This window comes from Bufo gargarizans, chromosome 5, assembly GCF_014858855.1.
Source record: "Bufo gargarizans isolate SCDJY-AF-19 chromosome 5, ASM1485885v1, whole genome shotgun sequence".
Taxonomy (NCBI): Eukaryota; Metazoa; Chordata; class Amphibia; order Anura; family Bufonidae; genus Bufo; species Bufo gargarizans.
The window spans coordinates 464,807,100-464,834,847 of record NC_058084.1 but is presented as its reverse complement, the minus strand read 5'-3'; the positions used below and the strand labels follow the sequence as shown (position 1 = coordinate 464,834,847).

The 27,748-nt window shown below is 40.9% G+C and overlaps 1 protein-coding gene across 1 annotated transcript in view; it reads left to right on the top strand.

The window, feature by feature from the left end:
- Positions 1–27,748, top strand: part of CALCR (calcitonin receptor) — a 317,310-nt gene that overhangs the window by 193,174 nt on the left and 96,388 nt on the right. Inside the window, exons 3-4 of the mRNA XM_044295639.1 lie at positions 3,939–4,092; positions 14,182–14,292. Coding sequence (XP_044151574.1) covers positions 3,939–4,092; positions 14,182–14,292 — 265 coding nt within the window. The remainder of the gene's footprint in view (positions 1–3,938; positions 4,093–14,181; positions 14,293–27,748) is intronic.

Here is a 27,748-nt window from a genome sequence, read left to right as displayed (position 1 = left end):
CCCAGAGTCCCACTTTGCCCGGTCTGGGTATGTGTCTGGGCCCCAGACTTCGCTGCCATACAGGAGGATTGGGGCGATGATGGTGTCAAGGATTTTAAGCCAGACGGTCACTGGTGCTTTAAGGTGATACAGACGCCTTCTGATGGCATAGAAGGTTTTGCTCGCCTTGTCTTTCAGTATTTCCATGGCTTTCTTAAAATTCCCTGATTGGCTGATTTCTAGGCCCAGGTAGGTGTAGCTGTCTGTTTCTGAAATTGGACAGTTGTTTAGCAGGAAGGGAGGACGCCCGGCTGCTTTTCGATTTCTTTTCTGGAACACCATGATGTTGGTTTTCTTTGGATTGATGGGCAGTGCCCATGTGTTACTGAACTTCTCCAGGATTTTCAGGTTATCTTGGAGACCTTTTTCAGTTGGCGATAGTAGCAGAAGATCATCTGCATAAAGGAGAAATTTCACCTCAGTGTCATGGAGGGTGAGACCAGGTGCTGTGGAGGACTCCAGAGCCGCCGCCAGCTCATTGATGTAGATGTTAAAGAGGGTTGGACTGAGGCTGCAGCCCTGTCTGACTCCTCGGTTCTGCTGGAAATAAGCCGTTCTCCTCCCATTTACCTTCACGCTGCTTCTGTTCTCAGTGTAGGAGCTTCTGATGACATCATATGTTTTTCCTCCTATTCCGCTTTCAAGAAGTTTCAGGAATAGGCCCGGATGCCACACTGAGTCAAAGGCCTTCTTAAAGTCCACAAAGCAGGCATAGATCTTTCCCTGCTTTGTATTGTGGACATGGCTCTTGATGAGGCTCTGCAGGGTGTAGATGTGGTCCGTGGTGCAGTGGTTTGGTATGAAGCTCGCTTGGCTTCTGCTGAGGATGTTGTGCTGGGTGAGGAAGCTGAGGATCCTCTTATTCAGGATACTGCTGAGGAGTTTTCCCAGGTTGCTGCTGACACATATCCCTCTATAGTTGGCTGGGTCATACCTGTCTCCGCCCTTTTGTATGGGGGTGATGATGCCCTGGTTCCAGCTCTGGGGGAAGTAGCCGGCACTCAGCACAACATTGTAGAGTTTTACTAATGCGACCTGGATATCTGGCGGGCTGTATTTGATCATTTCTGGAAGAATCCATCTGGGCCGCTGGCTTTTTTACTCTTTATCATTGAGATCCTCTCTGTTATCTCCTGCAGCGTGATCGGTGTGTCTAGAGGGTTTTGGAAATCTTTGATTTTTTCCTCCATATCCTTCAGCTTTTTCGTGATTTCTTTTTGTTCTGGGCTTTGATCCTCCCTCGAAATGGCTTTGTACAGGTCCTTGAAGTACTGGAGCCAGATGTTGCCGTTTTGGATGTGGAGGTTGGTGTTCTTGCTGGTTTTGTCCATCTGCTTCCATAGTTCCCAGAAGCAGTTGTCCTGGAGAGCGTCTTGGAGTTGGAGGAGCTTGGTTGAGATGTTGCCTTGCTTTTTCTTTCTGAGGGTATTTTTGTATTGCCTTTGTATGTTGTTGTAGGCTTCCCTCAGGCTGGGGTTGTTCGGATCTTGGTGTTTCCTATTTGAGGCCATTCTTAGCGCCTTCCTTATATCTTTACACTCCCGGTCAAACCAGCTGTTGGGTTGTTGCTTTTTTGGCCTTCTGTTGCATCTTTGAGGTCAGACATTTCCGCCATGGGGCAATATCTATCTATCGTATCTAGGCTAGCGCAGATCGAGTATTATCGAGTCGATCTATTGCGAGGAGCGAGCAGCGAGCGAGCGAGCGGCGAGCGAGCGAGCGAGCGAGCGAGGCGACGAGCGAGGAGCGAGCGAGCGAGGAGCGAGCCGCGAGCGAGCGAGCGGCGAGCGAGCGAGCGAGCGAGCGAGAGCGAGCGAGCGAGGAGCGAGCAGCGAGCGAGCGAGCGAGGCGCAGAGAAAGCGAGCGAGCGCAGAGCGAGCGAGCGAGCGAGCGAGCGCAGAGCGATCCAGCGAGCGAGCGAGGAGCGCAGAGCGAGCGAGCGAGCGAGCGCATAGCTAGCGAGCGCAGAGCGAGCGAGCGCAGAGCGAGCGAGCGAGGGAGCGCAGAGCGAGGAGGAGCGAGAGAGAGAGCGAGGAGCGAGCGAGCGAGCGAGGAGCGAGCGAGGATGAGCGAGCGAGCGAGCGAGCGCAGAGCGAGCGAGCGGCGAGCGAGCATCTAGGGAGCGCAGAGCGACTATGAGTCTAGCATCGAGCGTAGCGATGAGCAGGCAGAGAAAGCGTAGCGAGCGTCAGATCGAGCTACGAGCGATGCTAGCTAGCGAGGAGCGAGAGATATGAGCGAGCGTAGTCAGCGATGAGGGCAGCTGATGCGATGGAGGGATGCGAGCGAGCGATCTAGGAGCTATGCGATATAGGTGCTGCAATCGATCTACTATCTATCCATCTATCGATCTATCTATCTATCTACTATCTATCTATCTAGCTATTCTATATATATCTACTAGCATCTATCTATCTATCTATCTATCTCTATTATCTATCTATCTAGCTCCTATCTATCCATCTATCTATTCAATACAAAACACAGCAGTCCTACAAAAAAAAAGAAGAAAAACAGTTGCCAGGAAATAGGGCCAAGATCCAGCGAGTCCTAATCCACATCAGCACAGAAGATATTGAACCCTCCAGAAGATTTCAGTAAAATAAACTGTGGTTTGTTAACCCCAGTTGGATAGCAATGTTTCAGTCCGTTACAGGACGTTTCTCAACAAGCATTATACATATCTATATATTTATGTAATAAATGTCCGTCTGTCTATCTGTTTGTATGTCTGTCTGTCCTTCCATCTAATGCAAAAAAAAGAAGAAGAAGTAAAGGGTTCCAGCAAGTAGGGCCAAGATCCAGCCCTAATCCACATAAACACAGATGATGTTGCAACACTCCAGATTTAATTTAAAAACAACTAGTTTCGTCACCCCAGTCAGATGCCAATGTCTCAGTCCTGTTACAGCTCAATCAGCATTATACAAGGACTGACCAGTGCTTATACCTCGCAGAGATCATTTGCAGTGATGAGTGGCAGGGGCAATATTCGAATTCACGATATTTTGCGAATATTTGGGTGAATATTGGTCATATATTCGCAAATTCGTGATCTCCAGTCATTATTTTGTTGATTGCAAAAATCGGCAATCGGACAATTCACAATCAACACTACTCCTAAAGTCAAAGATATTGCAGCCTTCTCATTGGCTCACAAGCAAGAAGCAGTGAGGGATCATGGGTATTCGCGATTACCAAAATATAGCACTATATTATAGATATTCGCGAATTCTCGAAGTGCCAATATTCGCGATAAATATTTGCGATAGATAGATATGCAATAGATGGATAGACAGATTTGAGTAGAAAGATAGACAGGAAAAACAGACAGATAGCTCATATCTCTCATATTTATGTATCTTATATCTATCTATGTACTGTATCTATCTCTCTATCTATTATCTATCTATCTATCTATCTATCTATCTATTATCTCATATCCATCTATCTCTTATCTATCTATTATCTATTATCTATCTTCTATTATCTATCTATCTATCTATCTCTTATCTATCTATCTATCTATTATCTATCTATCTATCTATCTATCTATCTATCTATCTATCTCTTCTATCTATCTATCTATCTATCTATCTATTATCTATCTATCTATCTATCTATCTATCTATCTATCTCTTATCTATCTATCTATCTATTATCTATCTATCTATCTATCTTCTATTATCTATCCATCTATCTCTTATCTATCTATTATGTATCTATCTATCTATCTATTATCTATCTATCTATCTATTATCTATCTATCTATCTCATATCTATCTATCTATCTCATATCTATCTATCTATATTTCAAAGGTATACCATTTCCAACTAAATTTCCTAGCATTACCTGTTTGTCTCATCCTATTCCACTAATCGTCTTCCTTTCTATGCAGAGAATGGCTCCATGTTATGGATCTACCGTAAACTATGCCGACCCAACACTAATGCCGCTAGCGCACGAGGATGCCAGAGTAAGAGAAAAAATTATGAGTTCACAGTTCAAATGTTATGAGAAAATGAAAAGGGATCCTCCATATTCTAAATCAGGTAAAGTTCATGATTTATATAATAATATTCCTTTGGTGTTACATTCAAAGACTGGAAACCCATCCTGCCCCGGTCCGGCTCGCACAGCGGCGGCTCCGTTACTCTGTATACACACAGCCCTAGGTACTGCAGCCAGCAACACAGCTGACATTTTCCATTTACTGTTTAGTCTTGCGTGTGGAAAATAAATAGCTGTGAAAATTGTAAGCTCCTGTCGTGTTTCAGACAAAGCCTTAACGGGACACAGAACACAGAGTGATACACTGTAACAAACTAGCAGTCAGGGATCCAGTGCAAAATCTATGACAGGGCCACCACCTACCATGTGACATTTCTGATATACAGTAGGTGTCTTCCTACAGTATGTGGCCCCATCAGGTAGAGAGGCCACAGTGCAACTGCTACATCCCTTAAAGGGACTCTGTCACCACTTTCTAACCCCCACTTTTTTAACTATCGTTTTATTCATGGTGCCCTTCTGATTACAGTTGTCATCTTATATGTTAGATCTGCGGTGCCGTTTAGGTAAAAAATCGATTTATATCACCTGTCAATCAGCTAGATAAGGTGCCCAGGGCGTTCCTCTCCTCTTGAATCTGCCGCCTGCCGCCGCCGCCGTTGGTGCCCAGCTCCTCCCCCGGTCTCGTCAGCGCTGCTTCAAACAACACAGATCCGCCTCCGGCTCTCCCTCAATGCCCCCTCCTTTTTTTCGGAAATCTCGCCCGTGCGTACGCATCCTTTCGGCATCATCGCTCTAAGTTCGCGTTATGCGCATGCGCGAGAAAAGGATGCGTACGCACGGGCGCAGGCCTGTGCGCACACGCGAGATTTCCGAAAAAAAGGAGGGGGCATTGAGGGAGAGCCGGAGGCGGATCTGTGTTGTTTGAAGCAGCGCTGACGAGACCGGGGGAGGAGCTGGGCACCAACGGCGGCGGCGGCGGCAGATTCAAGAGGAGAGGAACGCCCTGGGCACCTTATCTAGCTGATTGACAGGTGATATAAATCGATTTTTTACCTAAACGGCACCGCAGATCTAACATATAAGATGACAACTGTAATCAGAAGGGCACCATGAATAAAACGATAGTTAAAAAAGTGGGGGTTAGAAAGTGGTGACAGAGTCCCTTTAAAGCTACAAGCCAAGCTGACAACCAGCAGACCAGCACCTATGCTGGGGTCCTGGGTTCAAATCTGACGAGGACAACACCTGCATGGAGTCTGTATGCAGGGGTGCACCTAGCCTTTCTGCTGCCTGAGGCGAAAACCCAAATGGTGTCCCCCCCCCCCCATGCCAATTTCTTAACATAACCCTTCCCTCCAGCTCTACTGTCAAAGGTATACTTGGAAAACATTACATACAGAGCTACAAAACATAAAGGAGACTACAGCGCCACATACTGCGCTTCCTAATACTATACTGCAGAAATAGATAATCGCCCTTCTGCGGCAGTCGCCTCACCTAGCCTCATTGGTGGTGCAGCCCTGTCTGTATGTTCTCCCTGTGTTTGCGTGGGTTTCCCCCGGGTTCTCCGGTTTCCTCCCACACTCCAAAGACATACTGATAGGGACTTTAGATTGTGAGCCCCATTGGGGACAGCGTGGAGCTAATGCCTGTAAAGCGCTGTAAAATATGTCAGCGTTATATAAGTGCCTGAAATAAATAAATATATGATTTTTTTGGGAAGTTGGGAAAAAAACATAAAAACAGCAGGAAAGGTTTAAAATAACCAACAAATACTACTCACCTCTCCAACCCCTAGTATAGAAGTTCAAGAAGTTCCTATGGTCTTTGTCTACACATGGCCAGCATAGCCCATTATGCCAGGAGCATAGCCTGTGAGGCCGCTGATTGGTGGCTTAATAGTTTACATGCTGGCTGCTTGTAACCAAAGACAGATCAACCGCCGGAGCTTCTGTGCTGGTTTAGAAGGGTTTGGAGAAGGGAGTAGTGTGTTTTTTTTGACAGTTTTATAAGATACACCTGCAGTGAGCCAGACCGATGGGGAGTTATATGTGAGATCACGGTGTGAGCATTAGGTGGGCCGAGGTAAGTACAGTTCTGGTTACTCACGGTTACGTCGTCCCTGGGCAGGCTCGCATAAGTGATGAGGAGAACGGCACAGGAATTCTCTGGGGCACACCAGATGGTGGTTCGAGGTGCCCTTGATGGTCTGTATTAATGTGCCTATGGCGAGGTCCCTTGTAGTCGTGACGCCAGTACCTTTTGTGGTGGTACAACCATTTACTGTAGTGTTAACTGAGGAATTGGAGACTGAGACAAGGATGGTGCAATCCAGCTTATAACTTTTACTGAACGTTGCTCCTGATAACGGTTACATCCAAGTATAAAACAGTCTCTAGTAAATCCAGATATGCAATACAGTCTCTAGTACATCCAGATATGCAATACAGTCTCTAGTACATCCAGATATGCAATACAGTCTCTAGTACATCCAGATATGCAATACAGTCTCTAGTACATCCAGATATGCAATACAGTCTCTCATGCATACGAGGGAAGGATATTGTAAGTCCTCAGATAAAACAGGCTCTTTGTCTTTTATATATATGAAAGCTGCTGCCTAAGACTAGGCTTTTGAAGCATAAAAAGTCTTAGGCTGGTATTAACTCTCGCCTTATTCTAACCTGAAGTAAAGGTGGTTTTCAGAATCCTTGAACCTCTATTTCCAGGGCTTTTCTGACAGATGGCCTAACTGTCCTCAGGATTTAAACTGGAGGTGTGGATGCCGGAAGCTGTGTCCTACACCTGCTTGCAAAGGTGCCTGGGAAGCCTTTGAGTACGGCCGTTTGCTATCCTATGACTTAAATAAAATATACTAGTCCCCTTGAATACTTGCTGTTTGCAGCTTGTTTCTGGTCACCCCGGAGGAGCGAGCTATAGAAGTGGACTTCTCCCCTTCAGGCTGAATCTTGTAGGCTTTACCCTGGACTGTGGAGCCAACAGGGAGAGAGCAGAGAGGCAGGAGGCCTCCCTCCAGTAGGCAGCTACATCTTGGCTGCTCTCTGACTAGACTTCAGGAAAAAGAAGAAGAGCCCTAACTGGGCCTGAGCTAAGCTATATATACACTGTAACACCGCCCCATCTAGTGGAGAAACTAGTGTAGTGCACACTAACTAGGCCTGTATAAAGGATCTTACATATAGAATCACATAGTGACATGGGAGAATATGACATGAGATGAAGTACAGCATACAGGCATAATATATGACAATAAAACACAATCAAACTAGTTTGTGGTGCCCACGATCACGAGTGGGACACTGCACACCTTTTTAGATCCAGTAAAAAAAACTCCAAGCAACCCTAATGCTAGGGGAAGGATTATTGTATTATCTGAGATTCAGGAAAAAATAGGCTTAACCCAATTTAGGTGCGGGAAAGTTTATTAGAGTAAAGAAAGTAGCCTTCATCAATGCTGTGAACAAATGAGCTAGTTCCCCATCGACCAGTGCCCAATGTGACACCTGGCCAAAGTTCATATGATACACAGAGAGGCGATGGTAGAAAGACACAACTTACCTTGATGATGTCTTCAATGGATTTGAGCCCTTCGTTACATAGCTAGATGATTTCTAGTCTCCTGGCTCCTCCTAGCCCCACCTAAAGGTCTTTAGAGTGTGGTACTTCATACTTCAGGAACTTGGCCAGGAATCGGGCACCACTAACCAACTACATTACAAGGAATAAAAAGGGAAGGAACCACTAAAATGCCTTGCTGTACAACCGTACAGACCAACAGACCTTGCAGTCCCGGGAGCAAGCAGAAATATTGAAATGCCCATACATGTTTACATAAGACTGGACAGCCCCTTTAATAAGGTTCTTCAAAAGTTTAACTTATGTGAAAATGTTTTTAACATAACTAATGCTGTCCTATAGTTTAGCTATAGAGGTAGCTGTTACACCAGAGTCCTAGTACCCGAAGGGGCCCACAGCTATTAGAACCATAAAACTTATTTTCGCAGACACATACAGTACATAGACTCGAATTCCATACGCAGCAGGGATCGCATAAATATGAGAAATAAATCATTCTTCATTCAGGTGAGAGTAGATCCTGCAGAAGAAGAAAGAGTAGGCTTACTGGCAACGAGAAGCCAATGGCCTAGTCAATGCGTCAGCCACTGGGAACAGTGGAGAAGTGGAAGGAGTAATGTGACATCTGCAAGAGCAGAAGACATAGAGCTAAAGCACTTGAGGCTTTGAGGCTTAAAAAATTTCCCCTGAATCCAGGAGGTCCACCTTGAGACTATAGACTGTGTATATGGACTGTAAAAAGTTGCCAGAACTGTGCTTTTAAGTAACTGTCAAAAGTGATATGCCTATAAAAGACCGCAACTGTCAAGTGTATGCATTTTTTTTACCCTCCTATGAAAGACTGTGCCTGTATTGGAGCAACTGAACATTACTGCTCACCTGTGTGAATATGTTTCGATACATAATAAAAAGAAATACCATGAAGATATATAGAATATTTACAGTAAAGTTCAGGTGTGCCTACAGCTGCCATGTTCTGCTCCATCCAAAGAGACTGTAGTGTGCACCACCCACACATTACACACTATTAAGGGCTATGTACACCTATGGGGCATTTTTAATAATTGCATTGTACTCATTTTGGGTCTTTATTAAAGAGGACCTTTCACCACTCCTCACATTCCTGTTTTGATAGCTACATGCATTCTCCATGTAATAATTCGGGAGCATCTGTTCTTATGCCTGTATGTTGTGCCGTTCCTTTATTATTTCTACTAGAAGTTATGAATGAATTGCTATTAGCCTTCAGTAAGGGTACAGAGGGGAGGTAACCAGTTGGGGGCGTGTACCTGCACAGACTCACTCTATCCAATCAGTGCTGCCATTTTCAGACTGTGCAGGTACACACCCCCAACTGGTTACCTCCCCTCTGTACCCTTACTGAAGGCTAATAGCAATTCATTCATACCTTCTAGTAGAAATAATAAAGGAACGGCACAACATACAGACACAAGAACAGATGCTCCAGAATTGTTATTACATGGGGAATGCATGAAGCTATGAAAAATGAATGTCAGGAGTGGTGAAAGGTCCTCTTTAAAAATGTTCAGCCATTTCTGAGTTACAAGGGTTGAAAAATCAGTCTGCTTGCAAGCTGTAATTATCAGTATTCTCTGAATTCAGTCTGCTGACTGCTCATGTGGAGCTCTTAGCTCTGATCTCCTGATCTCATAAACACGCATGATAGCTCAATCCTTATCAAACTGATTAGAATATTGCAGGAGTTCAGAGATAAAAAGCTCTATGTGAGCTGTCAGCTGATTTGATTCAGAGTAAACTGAAAGTCACAGCTTGCAAACAGACATATTTTTTAACCCTTGTATTTCAAAAATGGTGAACATTTTTAATAAAGACTAACTGAAAAAAATGTTTAGCCCAAAATGAGTAAAATACAATCATAACAAAATGCTCCAGGTTTCCATAGCCTTCACCAATACAATACCTGCTGTAAGTTATTATTGGCTGCAATTTTTTACATAGAAATACAGTGTATTCTGAAAAAAGTTGGAAATAGATGCCATGACAATATGACAGTGGATTGGATTTAATTCCACCTCAGCCAAATTCTTTCACACAACTCTAGATACAAATTTTATCATATTCTTTTTAGGCATTTGTAAACCAGAAGGAAAAAAGGTTGTGGCTTGTTACGTGTAACATTTCATCTGAGTGATAGAAATTCAATAGCGGTTTCTGTAGAACAAAGTAAAACGTATCCATTAATTAGTCATAAAAGAAAGGCCGTGTAGTGCGAGAGAGGCAAAGAAAGGGACATTAAAAAAATACTTTACAGCTGATTTCTTGCTTAAAATTAAAATGACCTTATGTCCAGCCACACATCATCCTGGTATCCCTGGCAACTCAATTATTGCTATTATATTATTATTACTCGTGCTTCTTTTTACCATAAATAGAACATGTATTAGCATTCTCATAACTCTGAATCAAGATGTTAAAAGTGTACGTAGCATGCACGACTACTAAAATACTGCTGACTACTGTATGAAGAGTACAAGAATACAACTGTTATAATACTGATTCCCATGTACAAGAATATAATTAGTAAAATACTGCCCCCTATGTACAAAAATATAATTACTGTAATACTCCTATGTACAAATATATGACTACTAATACTGCAGTGCTCATATGTACAAGAATATAACTACTATAATACTGCCACTGTTATACAAGAATATAACTACTATAATACCTCTCCAATGTACAAGAATATAACTACTATAATACTGCTCCTATGTACAAGAATATAACTACTATAATACTGCCACCGTTATACAAGAATATAACTACTATAATACCTCTCCAATGTACAAGAATATAACTACTATAATACTACCTCCTATGTATAAGAATATAACTACTATAATACTACCTCCTGTGTACAAGAATATAACCACTATAATACTGCCTCCTATGTACAAGAATATAACTACTATAATACTGTCTCCTATGTAGAAGAATATAACTACTATAATACTTCTCCTGCCTGGATTTGGGGTATAGAGCTGAGGACATGGGTTGCTAGATGGCCGCTAGCACATCCACAATACCCAGTCCCCATAGCTCTGTGTGCTTTTATGGTGTAAAAAAACTGATTTGATACATATGCAAATTAACCTGAGATGAGTCCTGTACGTGAGATGAGTCAGGGACAGGACTCATCTCAGGTCAATTTACATATGTATCAAATCGGTTTTTTTACACAATAAAAACACACAGAGCTATGGGGACTGGATATTGCGGATGTGCTAGCTCTATACACAAAATCCCGGTGACAGGTTCCCTTTAATACTGCTCCTATGTACAAGAATATAACTACTATAATACTACCTCCTCTGTACAAGAATATAACTACTATAATACTGCTGCTATGTACAAGAATATAACTACTATAATACTGCCCCCTATGTACAAGAATATAACTACTATAATACTGCCTCTTATGTACAAGAATATAACTACTATAATACTGCTCCTATGTACAAGAATATAACTACTTTAATACTGCTCCTATGTACAAGAATATAACTACTATAATACTGCCTCCTATGTACAAGAATATAACTACTATAATACTGCTGCTATGTACAAGAATATAACTACTATAATACTGCCCCCTATGTACAAGAATATAACTACTATAATACTGCCTCTTATGTACAAGAATATAACTACTATAATACTGCTCCTATGTACAAGAATATAACTACTATAATACTGCTCCTATGTACAAGAATATAACTACTATAATACTGCCTCCTATGTACAAGAATATAACTACTATAGTACTGCTCCTATGTACAAGATTATGACTACTATAATACTGCTCCTATGTACAAGATTATAACTACTATAATACTGCCTCTTATGTACAAGAATATAACTACTATAATACTGCCCCCTATGTACAAGAATATAACTACTATAATACTGCCTCCTATGTACAAGAATATAACTACTATAATACTGCTGCTATGTACAAGAATATAACTACTATAATACTGCCCCCTATGTACAAGAATATAACTACTATAATACTGCCTCTTATGTACAAGAATATAACTACTATAATACTGCCTCCTATGTACAAGAATATAACTACTATAATACTGCTGCTATGTACAAGAATATAACTACTATAATACTGCCCCCTATGTACAAGAATATAACTACTATAATACTGCCTCTTATGTACAAGAATATAACTACTATAATACTGCCTTCTATGTACAGGAATATAACTACTATAATACTGCCTCTTATGTACAAGAATATAACTACTATAATACTGCCTCCTATGTACAAGAATATAACTACTATAATACTGCTCCTATGTACAAGAATATAACTACTATAATACTGCCTCCTTTGCACAAGAATATAACTACTATAATACTGCTGCTATGTACAAGAATATAACTACTATAATACTGCCCCCTATGTACAAGAAAATAACTACTATAATACTGCTCCTATGTACAAGAATACAACTTCTAAAATACTGTTTCCTATGTACAAGAATATAACTAATATAATACTGCTTCTATATACAAGAATATAACTACTATAATACTCCTCCTATGTACTTGAATATATCTACTATAATACTGCTCCTATGTACAAGAATCTAACTACTATAATACTCCTCCTATGTACAAGAATATAACTACTATAATACTGCTCCTATGTACAAGAATATATCTACTATAATACTGCTTCTATATACAAGAATATAACTACTATAATACTCCTCCTATGTACAAGAATATAACTACTATAATACTGCTCCTATGTACAAGAATATATCTACTATAATACTGCTTCTATATACAAGAATATAACTACTATAATACTCCTCCTATGTACTTGAATATATCTACTATAATACTGCTCCTATGTACAAGAATATAACTACTATAATACTGATCCTGTGTACAAGAATGTAACTACTATAATACTCCTCCTATGTACTTGAATGTATCTACTATAATACTGCTCCTATGTACAAGAATATAACTACTATAATACTGCTGCTATGTACAAGAATATAACTACTATAATACTGCCCCCTATGTACAAGAATATAACTACTATAATACTGCCCCTATGTACAAGAATATAACTACTATAATACTGCTCCTATGTACAAGAATATATCTACTATAATACTGCTTCTATATACAAGAATATAACTACTATAATACTCCTCCTATGTACAAGAATATAACTACTATAATACTGCTCCTATGTACAAGAATATATCTACTATAATACTGCTCCTATGTACAAGAATATAACTACTATAATACTGCCTCCTATGTACAAGAATATAACTACTATAATACTGCTTCTATATACAAGAATATAACTACTATAATACTCCTCCTATGTACTTGAATATATCTACTATAATACTGCTCCTATGTACAAGAATATAACTACTATAATACTGATCCTGTGTACAAGAATGTAACTACTATAATACTCCTCCTATGTACTTGAATGTATCTACTATAATACTGCATCCAATGTACAATAATAAAAGTAGTATATTTCTACCTACTATGTATAAGATAGGTTACAATGATATCCTCATAATACGTGACTTTTGCAGATTGTTAACATTGCCCGTGACAATACAATTACTCTTTCGGGGAGATCTATCATGAGGGAAAAATTTTAGTCTGTTTTGCTTGAGTCTGCGTTGTCGTACTTTATGGCACATTTATCAAATGTCTCATGTTACTTGATAAATTTGTCCTTAGACCTAACACTTCTGTCTAGAGAAGCTAGTCCAGTTTTCCTATTTCTCCCTCCTCCTAGAGTGAGATTGCAATTATTTTTTTAAGTCTGGAGTGAACCTCATTAACATAAATACCCACATTACAAAACTGGAGTGAATGGTGTAAAAATACAAAAAGTCAGCGCCTTTGTATAATTGCCTTTTTTTCGACCAGTGGGATATGCTGACACTAACAACTTTCTGAACAAATACAAGTACCTAAAAGATACATAGAATACCGGTCTATGGGCAGCCATTACCGTATCTGCCCTGTCAGTACGATGAATTCTTCTCCCAGTGTATTAATTGAATTTCAAGTTGTTTTTTACAGCAATGACACATGAAGTGCTGAGACGACGGATATTAACATATTATTTATGTGTCACTTTTACTTGTACATGCGGCGAAGTAAACAAATCAGTTCTCTCCGAGCTTCACATAGTCAAATTACTTTGTCTAACATGACAGGTCTTCCAGCATTCTTTATTGTGGGATTTTAACCAAAATGCTAAAGATAAGATACTTTAGATGAAGGAGCTTCCGTTGCTCTAAAAGGAGCAGAAGTTCCTTCATATAAATGTGTGTGGACTGGATGACAACAAGGGGCCAGGTTTTAAAGTTACATACGATAATTATTAACTACATGGGTGGTCAAAGAACAAGACAACCAAGGAGGCAAGAATATTAATTACGGTCATATTAATTTATATCCATTGTTCATCAACAGGTCTATATTGTAACCGCACCTGGGATGGATGGTTGTGCTGGGATGATACAACCGCTGGACTTAATGTGACTCAGAATTGTCCCGACTATTTTCCAGATTTTGACACCACCGGTAAAGTATACTTTTCAACTTTCTTCAGACGTCCATGTGGAACCTCGGAAATTTAGGGATTACATGTAGTTAGTTTGGGGAGGAGCTCTCCAACTGCACCGCATATAAAAGTTCAAAGTAGACTCTCAAACCTAATGGTCTTTATTGGAAATACACTAGCCAAAAAAATAACATTAAAACCTCTGGTGAGAGGAGTAATGTTGACGATCACATGGCAGTGGTTTTTGTCAAGGGTTGGGATATTTTAGGCAGCAAGTGAACAGTCAGTTCAAGAGCAAGGAGTAAAAGGGCTGTGCTGTCCCAACATTTATTTCTTCCATTTAATATAAATTGCTGTATTTGTTTTATCATATCAATACCGTGTTTATGTATGCTGCCACCCTGTGGTCATTCTTGTTATAGGTTTCTGAATGTATTATGTAAATCTCATTGCTTTTGCTCTCTCTCTACTCCTCCCCTTTCGGTGACATCATTTCCTGTTTGTTCTGGGCCTGTGTCTTTCTTTTTGCAGCAGACTCAGAGCTGGGGAGAGCATTTCGTTTTGACCTCTAATATCCTCTAATATAGTGTAATGTCCTCTATATGTCTTTGCTCAAGGTAAACTGAATAAATTACCAAAGCATTCCCATTGTATCCTCCTCACTGGAGCTTCACATCCAACTGGTACCACGACCTAGGGATATTAGTGAGTTCAGCTATCTACCATTGCTTGTACAGAGATTACCACTCACAACCAGTCAGAGACTTCTCTAATGTACATCTGTGGCAGAATATTCAAAACAAATCTTAAATCTACAGTCTTTGCATGTCTAAAGGCAGTCTGCAAGCAAGCTTAGAGCTGTCCGCCATCTTACATGCATGTGGCTTCATAAGCACAGTGAGTAAGCTGAAATCCTTTCTTAAAGAGACAGTACCACTTAAACAGGGTTACAGTCTGTTTAGAAAGGATTGCCAAAACCGGAGAGGGGGAGGGGTCTGCCTTTATGTAAAGTCCTGTCTAAAGCCCACACTCCGGGAAGATATAAGTGAGGGACATGAACATGTGGAGTCACTGTGGGTAGAAATTCATGGAGGCAAAAACAATAATAAATTACTAATTGGAGTTTACTATAAATCACCTAATATACAAGAATCCACAGAAAAACTGCTACTAAACGAGATAGACGAGGCGGCAAATCATAATGAGGTGGTTATTATGGGGGAATTCAACTACCCATATATAGACTGGGAAACTGAAACTTGTATATCTCAGAAAGAAAACAGGTTCTTGGCAATAACCAAAGACAATTACCTTTGGTTCAGGACCCGACTAAAGGGACGGCCATACTGGACCTAGTATTAACCAATAGACCTGACAGAACAACAGACGTGCAGGTTGGGGGACACCTGGGAAATAGTGACCATAAAGTGACCATAAAGTAATAACCTTCCAATTATCATTTAAAAGAGCATTTCTACAGGGAGGAACAAAAATACCAAACTTCAAAAAAGCTGAATTTAGCCAACTAAGAGAGGCCATAGGCCTAACTAACTGGGACAAAGTCCTCAAAAATAAAAAATACAGCCACAAAATGGGATATTTTGAAAGCATCCTGAAATCTCATTGTGAGAGGTACATATATCGTATGGGAATAAAAGGTTAAGGAACAAGAAAAAAACAATGTGGATAAATAGAACTGTAAAGAAAGCAATAAATGACAAAAAGAAAGCATATAAATCACTAAAACAGGAGGGAAGCGATGAAGCACTGAAAAACTATAATGAAAAATATAGAATATGTGAAAAACAAATAAAAGCAGCCAAACTAGAGACCGGGAGATTAATTGCCAAAGAGAGCAAAACTAACCCTAAAATGTTTTTCAATTATATACCGTAAATGGTAAAAAGTGTAAATCTGAAGGTGTCTGCCCTCTACAGAGTAATGAGGGGGGAATTGCAGAGAGCGATGAGGAGAAAGCAAAGCTATTAAATATTTTTTCTCTCCAATGTATTCACTGAAGAAAATAAACTGTCAGATGAAATGCAGAATGTAAAAGTTAATTCCCCATTAAAAGTGCCCTGTCTGACCCAGGAAGAAGTACAGCGGCGTCTTAAAAAGATTAAAATTATCCTAAGAGAATTAAGTATTGTCATAGCCAGACCCTTATTTCTGATATTTAAGGACTGTATACTGACAGGGAGTGTTCCACAGGATTGGCGCATAGCAAATGTGCTGCCAATATTCAAAAAGGGTCCAAAAACAGAGCCTGGAAACTATAGGCCGGTAAGTATAACATCTGTCATGGGTAAACAGTTTGAAGGTTTTCTAAGAGATGCTATCTTGATGTACCTCAATGAAAATAAGTAAATAACGCCATATCAGCATGGCTTTATAAGGGATCGGTCATGTCAAACTAATTTAATCAGTTTCTATAAGGAGGTAAGTTCTAGACTTGACAGCGGCGAATCAATGGATGTCGTGTATCTGGACTTCTCCAAAGCATTTGACACTGTACCACATAAAAGGTTAGTATATAAAATGAGAATGCTCGGACTGGGAGAAAACGTCTGTATGTGGGTAAGTAACTGGCTCAGTGATAGAAACCAGAGGGTGGTTATTAACGGTACATACTCAGATTGGGTCACTGTCACTATTGGGGTCACTCAGTGATCAGTACTGGGCCCTATCCTCTTCAATATAATTATTAATGATCTTGTAGAAGGCTGTCACAGTAAAACATAAATTTTTGCAGATGACACTAAACTGTGTGAAGTAGTTGACATGGAAGAGGACAGTATTGGCTTGGGCAGATAAGTGGCAGATGGTTTAGCGCTGACAAATGTAAGGTTATGCACATGGGAAGGAATAATGCAAGTCACTCGTACATACTAAATGGTAAAACACTGGGTAACACTTACTAGTGTTGAGCGCGAATATTCGAATTGCAAATTTTTTTCTCGAATATCGTAACTTCGAGATTTCGCGAATATTTAGAATATAGTTCTATATATTCGCAAAATCGAATATTCATTTTTTTTTTTTTAAATTGTTATATTTTTTTCTTTCCCACTTCCCTAAAGTTGTTCTTACCTGTCCTTAGGATTCCTGGCTTCCTGGCTGCTCCAGTCAGTGCCCGTTGCCGCTTCTGCCCACTTCCGTGCTCATGGAGCGTCCCCATCACCATGGGAACGTCTCCATATACAGTACTAGAATGTACTGTCGGATTTGAGAATTACGTTGAAATCGCAATTCGATTAATTCAAGTTATAATAATCAAATTGCGATTTCAACTTAGCACTGCTATATTCCTTATTAGGCTAGAATTAACGAATATGGAATATAGCAGTGCTAAGTTGAAATCGCAATTCGATTATTATAACTTGAATTAATCGCATTGAAATTTCAACTTGGACCTGGTTTAGTTGAGACCCAGCAGCAGCAAGTTGAAATCGCAATGCGATTAATATAACTCAAAGTAATCGAATGGCGATTTCAACTTAGTAGTTAGTACTGCTATATTCCATATTCGTTAATTCTAGCCTAATATGGAATATAGCAGTAATAAATTCGTAATATTGCTCTAACTTCGTCTTTTAGAATATTCGTAAAATTCTAAAAGACGAAGTTAGAGCAATATTACGAAAATTCGCAAAATACACATATAGACTGCAATTTAGCTAATATAGTGCTATAGTAATTTTTCTAATAGTGTATATATTTTCCAAAACTGAAGTTCAGAAGAGACAAAAAAAAATTGACAAAAAAAAATATTATAGCACTATATTAGCTAAATTACAGTGTATTTTACGAATATTCGTAATATTGCTCTAACTTCGTCTTTTAGAATATTACGAATATTATAAAAGACGAAGTTAGAGCAATATTAAGAATATTCGTAAAATACACATATTAGCCTAGCCATAGTCATAGGAACGTTGCCTTATACAGGAAAAAATAAATAAAAAAAATCGCACAAACGAGATCTGACTATGGAAAGAACTTCATAGGCCCCTGCCGAGAATTGCAAATCAACTCTAAGCCAGTTCAAGACTACTTGGCCAACAATGGTTGTACATGAATCTTTAACCCACCTCATGCCTCTCATATGGGTGGTTCATGGGAAAGAATGATAGGCATAACCTGCAAAATATTAGACTGTATGCTAATGGACTCAAACTTCTCAAGGCTCACCCATAAGATTTTGACCACCTTCTTAGCTGAGGTATCTATCATCATCAATGCAAGACCTCTTGTACCTGTATCTATGGATCCAGAATCCCCTGCCATTTTCACTTCAGCAACTCTCCTCACTCAGAAGTTTGGATCTGTTCCTAATCCACCTGAAGAGTCTTCTTCTGGTAACCTATATCAGAAACTGTGGAAACACGTTCAACATCTGACCAACTGTTTCTGGAGCAGGTGGAAAAAAGAGTACTTAACCCTTCTTCAAGGACGAAGGAAGTGGCAGCAGGTCAAGCCAAACTTACAAGTAGGAAATCTTGTTCTCATGAAAGACCAGAAGGTGGAAAGAAATTCCTGGCCCATGGGTCTCCTCTCAAAAATCTTCGCCAGTGAAGATGGCAATGTCCGTAAGGTGGGAGTGACCATCGCAAAACAAGGAGATCCCAAGTCCTTCATCAGGCCTGTATCTGAGATTGTTCTCCTCTTACCCGTTGAGGAATGATTTCTTCTGCCTTGAGGAAATTTTTAAGAACTTTTCATCCATTCAGTCGTCCATCTCCAAACTATTCCTAGAAAATTCCAGACATTTGGACTGTTCCTGTCCACCCATTAAAGTTTAAAGTGTTATCTTTGTTGCCTTTTGTCTTTCAGGTTCCAGTATTTTCATTGAACATCATATTGACATTCATGTTTAGTATATAGTGTGAAATACTAGGATTTCAGACGGGAAGTGTGCTGTCCCAGCATTTATTTCTTCCATTTAATATAAATTGCTGTATTTGTGTTATCATATCAATACCATGTTTATGTATGCTGCCACCCTGTGGTCATTCTTGTTATGGGTTTCTGAACGTATTATGTAAATCTCATTGCCTTTGCTCTCTGTCTACTCCTCCCCTTTCGGTGACATCATATCCTTTTTTTCTAGTCCTGTGTCTTTCTTTTCTGCAGCAGACTCAGAGCTGGTGAGAGCATTTCGTTTTGACCTCTAATATCCTCTAATATACTTTAATATCCTCTATATGTCTTTGCTCAAGATAATCTCAATTACCAAAGCATTTCCATTGTATCCTCCTCAATGGAGCTTCACATGCAACTGGTACCACGACCTAGGGATATTAGTGAGTTCAGCTATCTACCATTGCTTGTACAGAGATTAACACTCACAACCAGTCAGAGACTTCTCTAACGTACATCTGTGGCAGAATAAGGGCCAAGGTGTAACGTCTTGACAACTGGGTCAACGCATCTCCAAAATTGCAGGTCTTGTGAGGTGTTCCCAGAATGCAGTGGCTAGTCCTTATCAAAAGTGGTCCAAGGAAGGACAACTGGTCACAGTCTCCAAAGGCTCATCGGTACATATGGACAGTGAAGGCTAGCACATTTGATCTGATCCCACAAAAGAGCTACTGCAGAACAAATTTTTGAAAATGTTCCTGCTGGCAATGACAGAAAGGTACCAGAACATCTCAGCTGTGTATAGGTCTGTAGATTGGTCAGAGTGTCCATACGGACCCCTGTTCACTCCAAAAGTGTCTACAAAGAGTAAATGAGCATCAGAAGTGGACCATGGAGCAGTTGAAAAAAACGGCCTGGTCTGAGATATCACGTTACATGATGTGGACAGCTGGATGTACATGTATCACGTACCTGAGGAATAGTTGACATCAGGAGGCTATATGGGGAGAAGATAAGCTGGAGGCAGTGGGATTCTCTGGGCAATGTTCCACTAGGAAACATTGGATCCTGCCATCATGTGGATGTGACATACAGTATACCACCTACCTAAACATTGTACAAAACAAGTACCTTATTCATGGAAGTGGTATCCGATTCCCAGCGGGTGTATTTCAACTTGCCGGACGATCAAGAGGCCAACTACCCGAAGGTAAAGGGTGAGATTTTGGCAAGACTGGTGGTGAATGTGTTGGTCCGGGCCCAGCGGGTACCTCAGTGGGGGTTTAAGCCGGCTGAGCCTGTGAAACCCCAGTATTATGACTTACTTCATCTTTTGCAAAAGTGGCTACAGCCTGAAGTGCTGAGTCCCACGACTATGCTGGATAGACTATTGGCTGACATATTCTGGAGGGCGCTGCCATCCCCTCTCCAGCACTGGATCGGCCAGGTATCTCCTGGAAATGCCCTGGAAATGGTGGACCTGGTGGAATGCTATTAAGCCACCAAGAATCTCAAGGGGGGTTCTTAAGTCAGTTCTCTTTAGCTTCTTTGCTAATTTAGTGAGAAGTTTTCTGTGTGATGTGTTCATAGTTGCCAACAGTCGCTCATTTGCAGGGGCTATCCCTAATTTTAAGCAAAAGTCTTGACAAATTAGGGCTGTTGCAGGTTGAAAGATGGGTGGTGATTAGTAAGCCCAGCCCACAAGTGGGCAGATCCAAGTTGGTTTGGGGCCATTCCTGTGAACTTACATGCCTGAATTTACCAACTACAATGTTGGTAAGTATGCTGTCACATGGATCACCTTCCTCCAATTGCTGCCTACTAGGCCTGTCTCTATAGATCCTATACTTTTAAAGAGGTTTTCCAAGAGTAAGACAGACATCCCAGAATGGCCGATCCGCAGTGGATATCATACTTTCCTAGTCCCCACTGCTGGGTTTAGTGTCTGACACTACCAGGCCGGATTATCCTCTCCCTTGTGGAGATCAACATATGCCGACACAGAGATGTGGGACCAGTGAATGGTTGCAGCAGTTATGTGTCCCTCGGTTGATCTCAGACTCAGGTGTGATGATGTTTACACTGTCTGGACCTGTCAATCAAAGTACAGAGGGCGTGGCAGTTGCAGAGAGAGCAGAGCCTCTAGGAGTAATGACAACGCCCCCGTTGCTCCTAGAGGGTCTTTAGCATATATTAAAACATAATTTTTCTCAGCGATGCAGACACATATGAACATGGGACCAACACAGCCGCCTTCAGCTGCCAAGCACACATGTAACAGGTCAGCCAGTGTCATAGGGACAAATCTGCTGACAGATGCCCTTTAAGTATTATAAAATCTACAAATTGATTATTTGTAAGATACAATCCTCTGGTAGGAAATGAAAACCTGGCATTTTTGGTGTTTTCTTTGCTTGCTTAGACACAATGCAGAGCGCACGCCTGTCTGTGCTCTACCACATGCGGATGTCATCTGATATAGCTCTGGGCTTGTTCCGCCATAATGAGAATGCAAATGCAATTTATCTAAATGAGGTTTTAATTCTGCATATTCCTATAAATAGAGACGCAATACATCATCATCGTCAGGAAAGAGCAAGTCCTAGCAGATATTTTTAGGGATTTTAGGCCTTATATCTCTATAGCATTCTGAATGCTCCCCATTTAATTACTGTTGCCCCACTGGTTGTATCTTCAGCGAACCGTAGGAGAGTTGGTTGAGGATGATGGGAGTGGCAGTTATGGCCCAGAGGGTGGTCATAATACTCTCAAATCACAGTGGCAGTCTCCCCCTCTGGCTCTCTCTACTATGCTACCGGCCATCTAGCAACCCATGTCCTCGGTTCTATACCCAAAATCCAGATGACAGGTTCCCTTTAAAGGGGGGCACGTCCTTTTATTTCCCCGGTGCACTCCCTGGAGTTGGGGCTCCTGCATGGTGGTAGTTGTGATAGCATTTATAGAAGATGTTTGGCAGGGTGCAAGGCAGAAGGACCAAAGTCAATAACCAAGAAAGTTTTTTGGAATAAATAAAGTATTTTTACTGAAGATGATATGGATTGTAGTACAAGTAGCAGCAAGGCACAGTTCCAAAGTATATCTGCAACATTCTTTTAAAAGCATGGACAGCGAAAGTGATGGAGGTTGTACTACTTCTTTCCATCTACAGACACTTGTTAACTGAGGGGTGCAGAACTGAGATACGGGTGGTGAATCCGTCTCAGGGTGCAGGGGATGCTTTAGCAATGATCCCTTTCAAAACAGTAAGGTCTCTCTGCCATAAACATACGCAACACCTTGCTGTCTAAGTCCACTGCATGGCTTTGTGGGTTCTAGACCTTCTAACCTCCTTCTCTTTGAAGTACTCTGGTGGTAGAGTTTTTCCTTGGATGCTGAAGTCTCAGAGATTGACATTCTCTGAACTTGGGCATAGCTCTGAGCAGCTTGCACTACACTGATCAGGCAGGCAAAGGAGCTGTGTTTGCCCAATCAGCGGCAGGGACCTGACTGTTACTGACAGCCAGGCCTCTACTGTGTCCACTGTCATTGCTGAAAACTCCAATACTGGCAGGTTAAACCCTTAGATACTGACTGCCGAATCTAAGGCTGCTGAATCTAAGGGGTTTACGAGGTGCTCCCTTTCTCAACATCGGCTCCCCGTTATGCGATCTCAGGGTGCCGATGGTTGCTAAGGCAGCCCAAGGCCTGCCACCTACAGAGGCTTATGAGGCCCAGCCCCAGGATCTACGATGTAGTGTATAGCACAAGCTGGGCACGGCACACTAGGCACTGATATGCTATATCTGTGGAAAACTTGCATGGTACTGGCATCAAAATGCTCGCTCCACTCCTTAATACTTTAATGGGTGAAGTTTCCAAAATGGGGTCACTTCTTGTGTGTTCAATTTATTATTTCACCCCAGGGCCTCTATAGTTGTCAGCACAAGCTGCGTAAATCACATGGGGTCTCAAATGTGCATGGTGCCCTTTTACCCCTGAGCCCTGGTGTATATCCAGGCAAAACATTAGAGCCACATGTAGGGTGTTTCTAAAACCAGGAAGCCTTACATAATAATCCCACAATGCCAATCTTTCATATCCTCCTTCTTCTCTCCCTTTGTTAAATTTAACTTGGATAAAACTGAATTTATAATCTTTCCCCCATCTTGCTCCCCCCCCCAACACACCTATCTATCATGCTCAATGGCTGCACACTCTCCTTGGTCAACCAAGTCCTCTGCCTTGGAGTGACCTCGGATTCTGCCCTCTCCTTCAGACCGAGCATCCTAGCCATTTCCACCACCTACCGCCTCCAACTCAAAAAAATGTTGTACATGCCCTCATCATCTCCCGCCTAGACTACTGCAACATCCTACTCTGTGGCCTTCTTCTAGCACTTTCACACCCCTCCAATCTATCCTCAACTCTGCTGCCCGACTAATCCGCCTCTAAACCCATTACTTCTCTGCCTCCCCCCTCTGCCAATCCCTTCACTGTCTCCCCATTGCCGAGCAAAATTCAGTTCAAAATTCTTACAAATACGTGTAAAGCCGTCCACAACCTGTCCCCTCCATACATCTCTGAGCTACTTTCCATATATATATCTGCACGCGCAATCTCCGATCCTCACAAGACCTCCTTCTCTCCTCTCCTCTTATCACCTCTTCCCACAACCACCTCCAAGACTTCTCCCGTGCAGCCCCCATACTCTGGAACTCTCTATCCCAACATATCAGACTCTCACCTACAGTGGAATCCTTAAAAGAAACCTAAAAACCCACCTCTTCAGACAAGATTACAACCAGTGACCCTGCTGCTGCTATACCACCATGCTCAGCTTTACCCTCTCCTACTGTGTCCTTCTCCCATACCATGTAGATTGTAAGCCATGGGCAGGGCCCTCTCTCCTTCTGTACCAGTCTGTAACTCGTCTTGTTCATGCTTAGTGCTGTATTATGTATGTGCACCCCTTATCATAGGTACAGCGCTATGGAATGAATGGTGCTTTAATAATAAATAATAAGAAAAAGAGGGCTCACTTTTCACACTGGCACACAATGGGCACAACATATTGGGCACTGAAATGGCACCTGTGTGAAGAATTGGCACTCGCCTAACAATCAAAATATGGAATGGATAGACTTCAGTGATGGTGCAGGTATTTAAAGGTATCTCTGAGGAGACAGAGGTTGGGAGGCTGGATAGATAAAAAAAATCTATCCCTATCCGACCCTAGCGATAATCTCTGCCTAGGGATGCCCCCTGATGGTGGAGGCACCCTGTCCCCGTGCCTAGACCCTGAAAACCACCCTGTTAAGACCCTACATAGAAGTACATACCCTATGTGTATATACTACATAACTAAACGTATTTAAATATACAGATAACCTGAGATATAACGACCTCTGCAGGATCTGTTACTATAGTTTTTCTTTATTTTCACTTTGCACCATCTGATATGAATTCATTTTTAAAAACATCTCTGAGATCAAAATGCTCACTACACCCCTTGGTAAATTATGTGAGAGGTGTGGTTTTGAAATGGGGTCACTTTTTGGGGGGGTTCTTATTTTACCGATACACTTTTTGGTCAGTGCTGTATAAATCACTAAACTAGAACTCAAATGCACATGGTGTTCTTTCTCTTCTGAACCCTGCCATGTGCCCAAACAACAGTTTATGACCATATATGGGGTGTCGCCGTATTCAGGAGAAAATGGGTAACAAATTGTGGGGTGCTTTTTCTCCTGTTGCTTCTTGTAAAATGAAACCTTTGGGGCTTATGCAGCATTTTATTGGAAGAAATAATTGTTTTCATTTTTACTGCCAAGTGTTTCTAAATTGTATGAAATGCCTGTGGGGTTAAAGCAATCGCTACACCCCTTGATAAATTCCTTGAGGGATGTTGTTTCCAAAATTTGTCACTTTTTGTGAGTTTCCACTGTAGGGGTACATCAAATGTGACATAGCCCCCAAAAACTATTCTAGCAAAATCTGCCCTCCAAAAACCATATGGAGCTCCTTCCCTTCTTACCCCTTCTGTGTGCCCATACAACAGTTTACAAGCACATATGGGATGTTTCTATAAACTGCAGAATCAGCTAAATAAATATTAAGGTTTGTTTGGTTGTTAGCCCTTGCTGTGTAAGGGTACTTTCACACTAGCGTTATTCTTTTGCGGTATTGAGTTCCGTCATAAGGGCTCAATACCGGAAAAAAATGCTTCAGTTTTATCCTAATGCATTCAGAATGGAAAGCATTCCAATTAGTATGCATCAGGATGTATTCAGTTAAGTCCTTTTACTGTATTTCGCTGAAGAAAAAAATCACAGCTTGCTGCGGTATTTTCTCCGGCCAAAATTCTGGAACACTTGCCAGGATGCCAAATCTGCCATTAATTCCCATTGAAATGTATTAATGCTGTATCCGGTACCAAGTGTTCCGGAAATTTTAATGCATTTGTCAGACGGATCCGGATCCGTCTACAAATGATATCCATTTGCATACGGATTTCCGGATCCGGCAGGCAGTTCCAGCGACTTCAAAACTGAATTAGTCCTTTAAAAAGTTGGTTTTGGAAATTTTCTTGAAAATGTGAACATAGAAACATAGAATGTGTCGGCAGATAAGAACCATTTGGCCTATCTAGTCTGCCCAATATACTGAATACTATGGATAGCCCCTGGCCCTATCTTATATGAAGGATGGCCTTATGCCTATCCCATGCATGCTTAAACCCCTTCACTGTATTTGCAGCTACCACTTCTGCAGGAAGGCTATTCCATGGATCCACTACTCTCTCACTAAAGTAATACTTCCTGATATTACTTTTAAACCTTTGACCCTCTAATTAAAAACGATGTCCTCTTGTAGCAGTTTTTCTTCTTTTAAATATTCTCTCCTCTTTTACCTTGTTTATTCCCTTTATGTATTTAGCAGTTTCTATCATATCCCCTCTGTCTCGTCTTTCTTCCAAGCTCTACATGTTAAGTTCCTTTAATCTTTCCTGGTAAGTTTTATCCTGCAATCCATGTACTAGTTTAGTAGCTCTTCTCTGAACTCTCTCCAAAGTATCAATATCTTTCTGGAGATATGGTCTCCAGTACTGCGCACAATACTCCAGATGAGGTCTCACTAGTGCTCTGTAAAGCGGCATGAGCACTTCCCTTGTTCTACTGGTAATACCTCTCCCTATACACCCAAGCATCCTGCTAGCATTTCCTGCTGCTCTGTGACATTGTCTGCCTACCTTTAAGTCTTCTGAAATAATGACCCCTAAATCCCTTTCCTCAGATACTGAGGTTAGGACTGTATCACTGATTTTATATTCTGCTCTTGGGTTTTTACGTCCCAGGTGCATTATCTTGCACTTATCAACATTAAATTTTAGTTGCCAGATTTTTGACCATTCCTCTAGTTTTCCTAAATCCTTTTCCATTTGGTGTATCCCTCCAGGAACATCAACCCTGTTACAAATCTTTGTGTCATCAGCAGAAAGACACACCTTACCATCGAGGCCTTCTGCAATTTCGCTGATAAAGATATTATACAATATGGGTCCCAGAACAGATCCCTGAGGTACCCCACTGGTAACAAGACCTTGGTCTGAATATACTCCATTGACTACAACCCTCTGTTGCCTGTCCCTCAGCCACTGCCTAATCCATTCAACAATATGGGAGTCCAAGCACAAAGACTGTAATTTATTGATAAGCCTTCTATGTGGGACAGTATCAAAAGCCTTACTAAAGTCTAGATAAGCGATGTCTACTGCACCTCCGCCATCTATTATTTTAGTTACCCAATCAAAAAAATCTATAAAATTAGTTTGACATGATCTCTCTGAAGTAAACCCATGCTGTTTTTCATCTTTTAATCCATGGGATTTTAGATGTTCCACAATCCTCTCTTTAAGTATGGTTTCCATTAATTTCCCCACTATTGATGTCAGGCTTACCGGCCTATAGTTGCCTGATTCCTCCCTATTACCTTTCTTGTGAATGGGCACAGCATTTGCTTATTTCCAATCTTCTGGGACGACTCCTGTTGCCAGTGATTGGTTAAATAAATCTGTTAATGGTTTTGCTAGTTCACCGCTGAGCTCTTTTAATAGCTTTGGGTGTATCCCATCAGGCCCCTGTGAAAAATTGCTTCTTAAATTCTAAGCCTTCTAATGTCCTAAAAATTTAATTTATGAGGTACCACCGTTTCTCTTTAAGGAAGAAAAATTCTAATTTAGAAAATAGTGATTTTTTTCCATGATTTTTTTAAATAAAGGTAAAACCTATTGACTCAAATTCACCACTTATATGAAGTACGATTTGTCACGAGAAACAAGTTTCAGAATTGCTTTGAGTAAAGGAATTCCAAAGTTATTACCACATAAAGTGACACATGTTAGATTTGCTAAACTAGGCAGTGTCAGAAAGGTGAAAAATGTGTGGAAGGTTAAGTACACAAACATAAGAAATCACAACATTTGACTCAATAGCATGACATTACAGCAATTAACCCTTTGCAGTAGTCCATCTGAAATACTACACTATACTTTATTATAAGCTGAGGGTCTGTATTTTGGTATCTTAATTAGCTATACATATAAATCCCATAATATAT